This window comes from Nannobrachium achirus, assembly GCF_963921795.1.
Source record: "Nannobrachium achirus genome assembly, chromosome: 3".
In the NCBI taxonomy this organism is placed as follows: domain Eukaryota; kingdom Metazoa; phylum Chordata; class Actinopteri; order Myctophiformes; family Myctophidae; genus Nannobrachium; species Nannobrachium achirus.
Genome location: NC_137812.1, coordinates 26,690,712 through 26,703,868, shown reverse-complemented (window position 1 = coordinate 26,703,868; position 13,157 = coordinate 26,690,712). Strand labels below are relative to the sequence as shown.

At 42.3% G+C, this 13,157-nt stretch overlaps 1 protein-coding gene across 2 annotated transcripts in view; it reads left to right on the top strand.

Moving 5' to 3' along the window:
* Positions 1 to 10,469, top strand: part of slc5a10 (solute carrier family 5 member 10) — a gene marked incomplete at its 5' end in the record, with an annotated part of 34,561 nt that extends 24,092 nt beyond the window's left edge. The window contains 6 exons of one of the 2 annotated variants that reach the window (XM_080721438.1): positions 645 to 752; positions 2,995 to 3,145; positions 4,072 to 4,240; positions 7,843 to 8,058; positions 9,384 to 9,477; positions 10,060 to 10,469. In XM_080721438.1, the coding sequence (XP_080577564.1) occupies positions 645 to 752; positions 2,995 to 3,145; positions 4,072 to 4,240; positions 7,843 to 8,058; positions 9,384 to 9,477; positions 10,060 to 10,253 (932 nt within the window). In that variant the 3' untranslated portion in view covers positions 10,254 to 10,469. Of the gene's footprint in view, positions 1 to 644; positions 753 to 2,994; positions 3,146 to 4,071; positions 4,241 to 7,842; positions 8,059 to 9,383; positions 9,484 to 10,059 lie in introns of both variants that reach the window. The other variant, XM_080721439.1, reaches the window with a different exon arrangement.
* Positions 10,470 to 13,157: the final 2,688 nt, after the last annotated feature.

Below are 13,157 nucleotides of genomic sequence, written 5' to 3'. Positions count from 1 at the left end.
TCCAGACCCTTTTTTCAGAGACTAATTTCAAGGTATTTCCTGTTATGTTATTTTAAATGCCTAACATTCATTTTAACAAAAAATAAATAAAAAATAAATAGACATTGCAGAGTGACTCTGACAGTCAGTAATACCATAATAATAATACCATAATAATAATAATAATAATACTTTATTTGTATAGCAACTTCCCAAAACAAAATGTACAAATGTACAATTTGATTTACAGGAAAAAACAAATACCTAATAACATAATCATGGAATTAGTAAAGCAGAACAATAAAACCATCAATAAAACAACAATCCTAAAAATAATTATAGACTACACTGGGAACAGGCTAATAACATGCATAGCATGATCAATGTTCCACATAAATCATCTTGTCAATATGGAATGAACATTATAATGTCACACTGTGGGGCTATATTTCACATACATGTGTTTATAGCTATATCTACAGTACATGTGTGTGTGTGTGTGTGTGTGTGTGTGTGTGTGTGTGTGTGTGTGTGTGTGTGTGTGTGTGTGTGTGTGTGTGTGTGTGTGTGTGTGTGTGTGTGTGTTGTGTTAATGCATGTGTGTTTGTGTAACCTATGTTGCCTAAGTGCGTGTGAGTGACGACTGCTTATACTGTATGTTCCAGACACTGTAGGTTGCGTAGACCCTGAGGAGTGTGTGCGTGTGTGTGGCGCTGAAGTGGGATGCTCCAACATTGCCTTTCCCAAATTGGTCATTGAACTCATGCCAAGTGGTGAGTATTCAGTTACCGGTACTTATATCTTATTATTTACCTCCTGTAAGGGGTGTGATATGTGATGTTTTTGTTAAAGAGGTGGTGCCTTAGTTAGTCATGTTTCAGGGGGGAAAAATCACGGCACCCTGTCTCATTGGTGGGCTATGGACGGTTCAGAAACCTGCCTGCCTAATGTACAGCCTTTCTCTTCCTATAAGTAAACATGCTGAAATAGAAGCCCTTGTTCTTGCATTAATAACCATGATTTAAAACCTGCCTACTGTTGTCACTTGTATGCCAGTTCCTGAACTGTCCACACTCCACAGCCCTCCTCTGACTCAGAGACACAGTCTAGACAGAAATGAGCAGGCCCTATAGTGAAGACAGACAGGTTGAAAATGGCGATGTGTTCCTTTAAAATGTTAAAGACAGGGTGCCGTGATTTCCCCTCCCCCAAACATCATCATCAGGTATTATGATTATACTTCGAAGAAGATCTTTTGTACAGAAAGTGTTAAAATTATGTTTTTATGTGGCCACACCCACATGTTCATTAAGTACCTGGTTTTCAGGTGGGTGGTGACCCACCGACCCAGCTGAAGTTAGCCACACCCACAGATGTTGCTGTATGGTAAAAAAGGAGGGAATGATTTTATGATGTCATTAATGCGGTGTATTTCAATTGGCCTTCGTCAGGAAGAAACCAAACATACAAAGGAAAGACATATTTGCGTATCATAAACACACCTGTGGGCCTATTAGAGTAATGTTAACGCCATAGACACAAACAGAACTGAAAAAGTACAAAACTATGGCCACCTCTATAGTAATCATTGCTATAGAATGTTTAGTAAGTCTCCCCATCTCTCCAGGCTCCAGCTATTTATAGTAAACAGACACCACAAAGAAAAGATTTGTGTGCTCATTTCTTGTTTCCACTTCAAATTTCACTTGTTTCACTCTCTTTTCCTGTATGAGTTCTATTTCAGGAGAGAGGCCTTATACAGTAACAGGATACACAATAAACTAGTAAGACGCCTCAGGGCGAGGTTATTATCTGGCCAGTGATGTATATCAGACCAGTTACCCAATCTCAACAGTGCCCGTTGAGATTGGCAGAACATGCCCATATATGGGCATTACCAAATATGGTCATTCCCAGATATACCCTTAATATTGATGACATCAGGACAGGAATCTCCATATATGGGCATTGAAGAGACAAGGGTGTAATTCATTTGCAAGTGTGATCTGGGAATGCCCATATATGGGCATATCAGAACTGGCCATATATGGGCATTCCCAGATATGACCCCACAGTGACAAGGGAACCAATAGACTGTAAAAATGATTGAAGGAAGGACTGACACAGACAGACAGACGGAGAGAAGCTGCAACATTTCTCATGGTATACTGCGACCTTCGGTCACAACAAGCGAAATTAGATGTGATGTGAAGCTACAAAATAACCAAGTGTTACTGGCTACATTGCTGCCGAGTGGTCTTTGCAGTGTTGCTCCTCAAGCCATGCTTCATAAATGAAAATGTGTTTAGTTATAGCACAGGGAACTGATTAACTGCCAAAAATGTCTTCCTTTTGGGGAGTGGAGACGGTGAAACAAAAGCTAGTGACTGAGTGGCGCCTCACTGCGTCACTGGAGCGCTGAAGAAATTTGAAGACCGCTCAACTTTTTTTGTATAGAGCTCCAATGACGCAGCATCAATCAATCACAATATGTTTTTGTAGTGTTGTGTCGGGTGTGAGTTTGTAGCTTCACGTTGCTGGCTTCCATTGAAAATGATTTGAAGGTTGTTGTTTTTTTTACGGCTACTATGAACGCAGCATTATCTTTATATTTTTTAAAGATATCCTTTGGGACCTTGATAGTATACAGTAAACAGACAGGAAATTAGGAGAGAGAGACAGGGAGTGACAAGCAGTCAAGGTCGTCGGGATCGGGACTCAAACCCGCGATGCCAGCCGTCCAGGCCTGAACGCAGCATTGTTGAACAAACACCCAAGGAATGATTACTATCGGTACATAGAGCTTAACGTTTTTTTCTGACCAATTGTTTTATTTTTTATTTTTACATTTTTAACAATTATACAGCTTTTAACTTTTTAACAAAAACATGTACAGTAATTTACACCCCCTTTAATGCACACAAAGTGTGTCGTTAGGGGATTGATGATCATGGATATTTGTGTGTGTGTGTGTGTGTGCGTGCGTGCGTGCGTGCGTGCGTGTGCCTGTGGCAGGCCTGCGAGGTTTGATGATTGCAGTGATGATGGCGGCGCTGATGTCATCGCTGACGTCCATCTTCAACAGCAGTTCCACGCTGTTCACCATGGACATCTGGAAGAAGTACCGCCCACGGGCCTCCGAGAAAGAGCTGCTATTGGTCGGCCGGTAGGACGGCCAACATAACCCAGAGCTGCATCGTGTTGATTGGTTGATTAGAACAGTGGTTTTCTCAAAGGGGCACGGTGCCGCAGTCGGTAGTGTTGTCACCTCACAGCAAGAAGGTCCAGGGTTCGATTCCCGTCGGGGACGCTGTGGGGGCGCTGGGGGCGTGTTCTCTCCTCTGTGTCATCAGTGCCCTTACCCTAGGTGGGGTTGGCAAAAGGGCCCTGAATTCTGTGTGGAGTTTGGATGTTCTCCCCGTGTCTCCTAGAGTATATACCCTCACAAAAAACATGCAGTAATCCTGGTCTCTATACTGCCTCCCCCTGGCCAGCCGGGGGGAGCTGGTGGAGGGAAAAGGAACTGGTTGGAATAATGTGTTCCTTCCACACGCGTCCAACCTACGTCCAACCGGGGAAACTCACCCCTGTCAGGTGAAAAAAAGGGACTTGGACTCGTCATGCATAGAAGGAAGCATGAGTTCAGTTCGTTGTCTCCCCAGGTTGGTAGAGGGAGTGTAGCGCCCAGGATTACATTAGATAACTGACACTGGTGAAAAAAATGGTTTCAAAATCGTGGGATAAAAATGAGAGAGATAAGAAAAGTGGTTCTCAAATTGGATTCCAGGGACTGTGGGTTCCTTTGGGGGTCTAAATTGACCCATACAAGTCTGTAACTCTGACAGTGTACAAATGGAACCAAATGAACCCTTCATTTGAACACTATCAGAGTTAAGGGGAGACCTTGACATTTGAATGTTTGAGAAACACTGGATTAAAAGTCAGATGGCTCTCTGCCGAATTAGTTTACCAAATCTGTGTGTGTGTGTGTGTGTGTGTGTGTGTGTGTGTGTGTGTGTGTGTGTGTGTGTGTGTGTGTGTGTGTGTGTGTGTGTGTGTGTGTGTGTGTGTGTGTGTGTGTGTGTGTTCCAGGATTGTAACAGTGATCCTGATCGCGGTCAGTGTGGTGTGGATCCCCATCCTGCAGTCAGCCAGTAGCGGTCAGCTATATGTTTACATCCAATCAGTGACCAGTTACCTGGCTCCGCCTGTTACTGCCGTCTTCACACTGGCCGTCTTCTGGAAGAGAACCAATGAGCAGGTTCTACATACACACATACACACACGCACGCACACACACACACGCACGCACGCACGCACGCACGCACGCACGCACGCACGCACGCACGCACGCACGCACACACACACACACACACACACACACACACACACACACACACACACACCACGTTTCCATGTGTTCGCAGACTTTGCAAATAGTGGGAGCAACTCTTAGGTCTTAGCCTCTGATGGCCTCTCTCTCTCTCTCTCTCTCTCTCTCTCTCTCTCTCTTTCTCTCTCGCACACGCACAGACAGACAGACAGACAGACAGACAGACAGACAGACAGACAGATATACAACTGTGTATGAGTATACAATAATAGCCAAATGCTTTGCAGAGATCTCTGATACTAATTCACAGCATATCACATTGTAAATGATAACCTACATAACAGCAGTAAAATGTGGAACTTGAGGTCTTTCCTTGCTGTTCTGTTTGTCCTTTCTCTCGCGCTGTAGCTCTGTGCGGTTTTATTAGCCTCAGGTGGGGGTTGGGCGGGTGCAAACATAACAGTTCTGTTTGGCTTGGAGGCTGCTGGCATGTGTGTGTGTGTGTGTATGCGTGTAGGCTAGGCCTATGAGTGTGCGTCTGGGTGTGTGGCGTGTTGGGTTTTAGATGTGTGTGTGCATGCATGTGTGTTGCTCACTCACTTTATAGAAATGTGCATCATCAACTCCGTCATGGAAAGGTTTTTAGAGAACAGCAGCGTTTATGTGCAACAGCAGCTCCCGTTATAGGTCAAAGTTCAAAAAGTGAAAGGGGTTATTTTCTCTGTCTGATAAGGGAGTGAATACTTTGTGAGTCAGTAAAAGTTGTAGACAGATCAAAAAAGTAGATTAGGCAGTAGTTATTAAGTAATAAAGATTAAGCGCAGTACTCAGTAAAGTAAAGTAAAGTGCTATATTTATCTCAGAGAGGACACCTAATTTATTTTTTATTGATTGAATACTTTATTACATAGTAGTCATAAATGTAAACAGCACGAGGTACAGTCAGACATAAGGCTAAACACTAAACAGTCCTGGGGACTTGTTTCAATTTTTGGTCTTTTGTATTCAATTCATCAACATATCATGAAAATGTAACACAATGATACATGTCATCAACAAATACAAAACAATACTTGTACAAAGGAGAAAAGGGAAAAACGGCAGCATTGAATGACACATCCTTTTGATGGTAATTTACACTGTGGTCTCCTGATATCAGTTTGAAAGAAACCAGTGATACACATCCTTTAATGGATGGTGTGTCAGGGCATTCCACATTTTGGTGGCAGAGCAGGGAGGTGCAGAGAATGTTAGAGAGGGCCTAAAAGGGCCTTTTGGTGAAAACATCGAAAATAGCAGACCTCCAAGCTCACAACGCGTCACACTGTGGCGTGTTGTGAGCTTGGAGGTCGGCTATTTTTGATACTTGATTTCTACACGTCTTGATTTCAACCTAAGATGCTGTATTCAAGTTCAGGAGAGTTTGGACAAGGCAATTCTCTTGAATGCTGCCTTCAGGGGCATTTGCATTTCTTTCACCATAGTAAAAACTGCATTCATGGTCTGGAGAGGGCACTTTTTACAGACTGATCAAAGAGCAGGGGCTCAAGCCCCCTTTGATGTCTATGTGTGCACGAGCACGTGCCTGTGGCAGAGAATGAGAATTTTCCCATGTTTGTTCTAAAATTGGGTGTTACCAGTCAGATCATGGTCGTTCCCTCGTGTTGTGGCTGTGGGTGCCACTCACTTTGGAGAAGAGGAGTTAGACAGGTCTCTTTGACTTAAATACCAATCCCATTGTATTCTCTTGGAGTCAAGGTTCCATTTGGTACTATTTGTACACTTTGAAATTACATTTTAAAGTGTAGTGTGAGTTTGTGTGTATGGGATATGCATCAGTATGTGTTGAAAGACAGGTTACATGTACCAACCAGCCTCCTACTTAACCTGTCTGAAATAGCTTTAATGCCCATCCCTGATGTGTCTGCTCTCTGCTGACATGCTGACTGCTACTGTAAACTGTTAGAACGGTATTTTCTCAGGTTTCAGAAATGAAGGTCGATCCCACACTGATAAAAAAATGTGTTTTTCGCCTCTAGATAAAACCATGGACTTATTAAATGAATACAAAACCACTGGATTGTTCCACTTCCTCAAAATAACAGCAACGTGGCTGTCTTCTGCTTTTCTTTGCAATCATAATACTTGCTTTGAGAACACAACAGCTAAATGGTTGCTATTAACGTGTGAAGATAAGACTTGTTAAACACAAGCTTTGTGCTTTATGTTAGTTAAGATCTATATAGCGGACATATCGCTTTAAGAATTTTAATAATGTTGACTCAGGGGTCAAAGGGCACACAACGTCAGACAGGATGTGACTGTGTGACTGTGACACACATTAGTCACTCACTGTAACGGTTTAACTGGGGTTAACTGGGTTTAACACTTAATCTTGTTGCTTACTTATCAAAACAAAAAAACATAGTGCCAATTATAGGGCTATTACAATGCGTACATCTCTTCTAAAATCCTCAATGGATTGATTTGATTTGATATATTTGACTCTAATATACAGTATATTTTGAGGGCAAAATGTTATGAAAAATGTAAATGTAAAGATAAAGAATGTGTTGCATTCTTCTTGTGGATATCTTGTTGAAAGAAGGAACAAGAAAGAAAGAAAGAGAGAAAGAAAGAAGGAAAGAAAGAAAGAAAGAAAGAAAGAAAGAAAGAAAGAAAGAAAGAAAGAAAATGCAAAGTCAGAGAGAGTCAAAGAAAAGAAGTGAGATGTTAGAAGTACAACAAGGGAGCGGTGAAGAGAGGATCATGTGATGACAGAACTTGCACTATGGTGTGACAGCGACACAATAAGATTAAGAGGGAGAAGTATGAGCGTCTTGCCGGTGTGGCTGACATTGACAAGCTGATTGTTATTAATGTGGTCGAGTCAAACTGTACCGATTACATTCTTTGATAACAGGGGTGGGTGTTGTGTCAAATTGTGCGTCCAATGACAATGAACAAGTTTCCTTTTATTTTATTAAAGAAAGTGAGAGTGCTAACAGTCTGGTACACATGTGTGACACGCCCAGAGTGTCTCCCAGAATAGCACCAAGAATGTTCAAAAGAGTTCAGCCTCAGCCTGGTGTTAACCTGTGTGTGTGTGTGTGTGTGTGTGTGTGTGTGTGTGTGTGTGTGTGTGTGTGTGTGTGTGTGTGTGTGTGTGTGTGTGTGTGTGTCTGTGTCTCTGTGTGTGTGTGTGTGTGTGTGTGTGTATGTGTGTGTGTGTGTGTGTGTGTGTGTGTGTGTGTGTGTGTGTGTGTGTGTGTGTGTGTGTGTGTGTGTGTGTGTGTGTGTGCGTGCGTGCGTGCGTGCGTGCGTGCGTGCGTGCGTGCGTGCGTGTACATAACCCAGAGCTGCATCATGTTGATTGGTCGATTAGAACAGTGGTTCTCAAAGTAGGCATCTAAAATTACCCATACAAGTCTGTAACTCTGACAGTGTACAAATGTATTGTACACTGTTAGAGTTAAGAGGAGAACTTGAAATTGTGTGTGTGTGTGTGTGTGTGTGTGTCTTTCTCTCAGGGTGCGTTCTGGGGCCTGATGGTGGGGCTGGTGGTGGGTGTGTGTAGGATGGTCCTGGAGTTTGCGTTCCCCCCTCCCAGGTGCGGCGTGGAGGACTCGGCCCCAGCCGTGCTCAGGGACATCCACTACCTCCACTTCGCCATCCTGCTCTGTGGGCTCACCACCATCGTGGTCACCACGGTAACCCTTCTCACCCCTCCGCCCACCCCCGAACAGGTGAGCAGCACCCATGTTCCACATGTGTTCATCATCATCATCATCATCATCATCATCACCATCATCATGTGTTGCTCATGTGTTTGACAGTGGTGTAAAGTAACTAAGTACATTTACTCAAGTACTACTGTGCTTAAGTACAATTGTGAGGTACTTTTACTTTACTGTATTTCCAATTGTCAGTACTTTTACTTCTTCTCCATTACATCTCATCTCGGATCCAAATATTGTACTTTCACTCCACTGCAATTATTAGAAAACTTTAGTTACTAGTTAGTTACTTTGCGTATATAAATTATTTATGATATTATAAAACATACATTAACTACTTAAGCCCTCTTTATCTAGGGATATTTGAAAATAGCCCTAGATCTACAAGCTCACAACGCGGACGCGTTGGTAATGAAAAATACCAATTTCAACTCACTGTTTCAATAACTATACCAGACATGTAGGCCTACAGATTTTAGAACCATATTGATTCCAGCTGTACTCTCATGCCATTCCACCCAGTTTCCTGTCTCTCTACATTATAAATGATTTCATTGTGTACACATCAAATTTAAGGCAGAAAAAAAGCACAAAGACCATTAATGTGTAAATATGTAATTACTGTATTTATAGGCCTATATATATTATTTCCCACAGAGATTTCAATGTTGATTGAGGCTTGACTGTTTATGCAGTCTTTTAACTACTGTAGCGCTGTATAGTGTATTTAAATACAATGCACTCATGCTACCAGTACATATTTGAAAAAGACCAGGTTTACTGAGTGCTGTCAAGTCCGGCCCCAGCCGTACAGAATGTCTGTGCATGTCCCGGCAAAATAAGGGAATGGAAAAAATGCAACGGTTACACAAAGGCACATTTGCTTATGTCACAAAGGAGAACCCCCTCACTATTTTGGGCTTACAACTGGGACTAATAAAATATGAAGTCCTAGTTGTAAGCACAAGACAGTGTGCAGATTCCTCTCCTTTCACTTCACATACAGTGATGCTATGTATGTTATTTCGATAAATGTATGCTATCCGCTTGTCCACAGATCAGTTAAGTATGTTATTGAGAGTTCATACCTGGGTATGAACGAGCCCCAAATATGCATAATATGCCACAATGCCCATGCGCAATTTCAGCTCGATTGTTCAACCCACTGAGGAGAGAATTGATGAAAATGGATGAGGACACAGTTTTGAGTGGCACAGTTCTCACACATTTTATTTTTAAGTATTCTTTTCGTATAGAATAATGTTTATGTCAAATTGAGTGTGAGTTGTGACCTGCTGATGTTTGAGGCCCTTTGCCCTCTCCTCTCTTACCAGATATGTAACCTCACCTGGTGGACATTGACTGAAGAGGTAGAGAGAGAAATCCCTTTGCAGAAAGTGTCCTCTGTCAGCCACCGTAACTCCCAGGGTAAGAGTGTGCATACTCACAGCGCACAGCACTTCTGACTCAAATGGCACACTGTCATTTACATTTTAAACTGTACTCTTCCAAACATACTCTTCTTTCTCATTTCAAGTACAGTAGTAGTTCAACAGCCCAGCCCTCCCCTCCCCTGACCCCTCTTTGTATTTACCTACTGTATGATGTTTTTATTTTTCATTTTTAAATTGTTTCCCCCTTTTTCTTTCCTGACTATATCTACTGCATAGTACTGTGTTCTATCCGTCTGTCATTCAATGTTATATGAGATACTTAAATGGTTTCCTTTGGAAATAAGCATAGTCTTTTCTAGGATCTCCTTTTAGTAGACCTTGTACCAGTGAACTGTACTGTCATGAAACTGTACTTTTTCCTATGCAAACGTCTTCTAATAAAGTCTTCAATCAATCAATCAATCAGGATATTGAGGGCACTGTCTCTTTGCCTTTCTTAAATACCAATCTCAGTTCCCCTGCATCTTGTGTGTGTGTGTGTGTGTGTGTGTGTGTGTGTGTGTGTGTGTGTGTGTGTGTGTGTGTGTGTGTGTGTGTGTGTGTGTGTGTGTGTCAGGATCTGAGCCCGTGCGGAGGGTGACATGTGGCCAGGGGGCAGGCCTGTGTGTCACCACAGCGCGGCGGTCGGAAGAGGCTCCAGCGCCCAGGGTTCCCACGGTCAGGGAGAGCGTGTTCTGGTCTCGGTTCTGCTGCATCAACGCCATCATGCTGGTCAGCATCAACATCTTCCTGTACGCCTACTTTGCCTGAGGGACTCGGCCAGACGTCACAGCTGGCACCTGTACCTGCCTCAACGCTGTGGTCCTTCATGTCAACCAGCAACTGCTGCCCACCCAACATACAAACTTTTAAATGTAAAGGTCTCCCCTTAACTCTGACAGTATACAAATGGAACCGTCAGGGTCCATCTGGTTCCATTTGTATACTGTCAGAGGTACAGACTTGTAAGGGTCTATTTTTAATCCGCTAAAGGAAACCAGAATCCACTTTGAGGACCACTGCATTAGAATATTTGTACATTCAAGATGGGTGGGGATTATGGATATTCCCCAGATTTACTTTACGACAAACTCTTTACCGTTCAAAATGTGATTTATTTTATAACCATTTGTATTTGCAACGTGGGAGATTATTTCGAATGGTGTCGAATGAGTCCTTTCACAGTTCGAAGAATAGAAAGCTCACGTTAAATGATTTAGCAACTGCAATGGCTGGAAGCAAATCAGCTACTCTACAATAGGCTTTTAAACCCATTAAACTGAAGGCATTCGTGTTACAAGGCTCCTTCATCCCACTTGTCATCACTGTGAGTCCTTCGGGTTTCCTTCCGTAGCTCGCATTCATTCTGGAGGCGTAGGACATAATTAAGAGCTACAGCAGTGTGGACTTGAGGCTGAACAGGAATGCTCAGTCTTCTATATACTATGCTTGTAGCTACTATGCCTGTAGATCCTATAGGGCATACAGTAGCAGTGTGTGTGTTTGTGTGGTTTTCTGGTGTCACTAAAAAAGAATCAACCATTCATTTTTCCCATAGAGATTTACAAAAATATTTATATCAATTATTTTAAGCCTAGAAGCAAGCCATCCAGGATCCTGGTGAATCGTGACAATAAATCCTTTGATTCTGTGAAGAAGAAGAAAAAAAAAAAGAAGAAAGTGAAAAGAAAATGTAAAACCAATAAACAAAGGGTATTTATTAAATGTAGTATATAATTTCTTTTCACAGAATCAAAGGGTTTATAGTCATGATTCACCAGAACCCTGGATGGCTTGATCCTAGGCTTAAAGTTATACCATGTAACTTTTTTTTATAAAACAAATCTTAAAATTGTCCTAACTGTTAAATCGCTAAAGTTTTAGAACACCCACTCCGTTATTTTCAGCTTCTAAAGCCTTCTCTTTATGTTTTCTATGAGCCGTGAGGGGGGGAGAATTTCGCGGAAAAATTACGTCATCACACTACCGGCCAATCACAGCGAGGGTTATACACTGCCGGCCAATCACAGCGCATCTTGAAGTGGGGTCGCTATGGCGGCCATATTTGTAGTCGCCCGTGTGTCTCTATACTCAAAAGGTAATCTCGCCGACGCCTACCAGGCAGGGTGAAGTAGTCCGTTTCTCCGGAATGCCTGAACGCACAGGAACCAGGGACCCCTCTAAAGATAGATCTCGGCGAGGTGGAGGCAGACGCGGGGGTGTGAAGGTACGAAAAACGTCCGAAAGTCGCGGACGCGACCGCGGTTTGCTATAGGGCTACTGACCACTAGTTGAGCATCTTACACAGTATAGCTTTAAAATAATTGTCATAAATATTTTTGTAAATCTCTTTGGGGAAAATGAATGGACAATCTTTTTAGAGGTACCAGAAAACCACGCCCCTTGCTATGCCCTTTACTGTAGGTGATTTAGCACTTCCTTCTAGGATATTTCTAATGTTAATTGTAGCTTGTTTAAGCCCCTAATTGCTCACTTTGATTTTTTTAGTAATAATGTCCTGTCATTATATTTATTGTCTGTTTGTGCCTTTAATGTCTCCTAGGTGTTAATAATTTAGATAACAGTATTGTAGAATAATAGCAGGATAATTAAAATAAAAAGATATTCGCCCTCAACAATGCTTCAGTTGAGATGTTGTTTTTTATTTTTATGTTCTATCAATAAAGATCTGTGCATCAAAGCTATGAGTGTGCAGTCACAACTGAGTGAATGCATGTCAGCAGTATTTGAAACCATGTATATAGCATAAGACTAACTGTCTTTATTTCATTTCTGTAAAATGTCCAGGCTACTGTACTGTTCAGGACAGTAGGGGGGGACAGACAGGATGAGACAGATGGTAGGAGGTGCCACACGTGGTCTCTGCAGTCACGCACGCACGAACGCGCGCGCAATAGTTGGAAAATGAACTTGATCCTTCACATTTTCACTGGATCTTATGTATGTTTTAATTCTCTTGGAAAAAAAAAAAAAAAAAAAGATCACCGGTGGGCAGGTTTCTGAACTGCCCACAACCCTCCTATATGAGACAGAGACAGAGTAGATAGAAGTGGTATCATTTTATCTCTTAGGGTGTTCACTCGAGTAGGCCTTTACAAAAAAGGAAAGAAAGAAAAATCAGAAAACAGATTTGTTTTGTGTGCGGAACTCCGAGCATATAGGACTTCATGTCCGCGTTACCACACGGACATATTAACGGAGTGCACCGAAATCTGTGCACTCCCCTAATGTGTTCGTGTGGGAACGTGGGATTGTTTGTTTGTGTCTCTACAAAACAAACGTGTTGAGACCATAGGTTGAGACCTACTCTATGGTTGAGACGCTACACATTTTGAAATGATGTTCATGCTATTGGCTAACAACAGTGTTACACTCACGGAGTGAGTCTGTCGTTTTGTACTCTGTGCGGAGGATGCTGAGAGCCTTTTGTTGTTGTTGGAACACCCTCCACTTCTACGCCAGGCACCGCAGCCCCACATTGGCTATATAATATGCTACGTCAATCAGTGAGTATTCACCATGTTTGTTTACCTTGTCTCAGACTGACTCTGAACTAATTCACATAAAGACCTCAAATGATATTTGTGGCGTCATGGATAAGTTGCTAATTGTTTTTTGCATTGTACTCAGGATTGGTTATTTTCCATCAAGCTG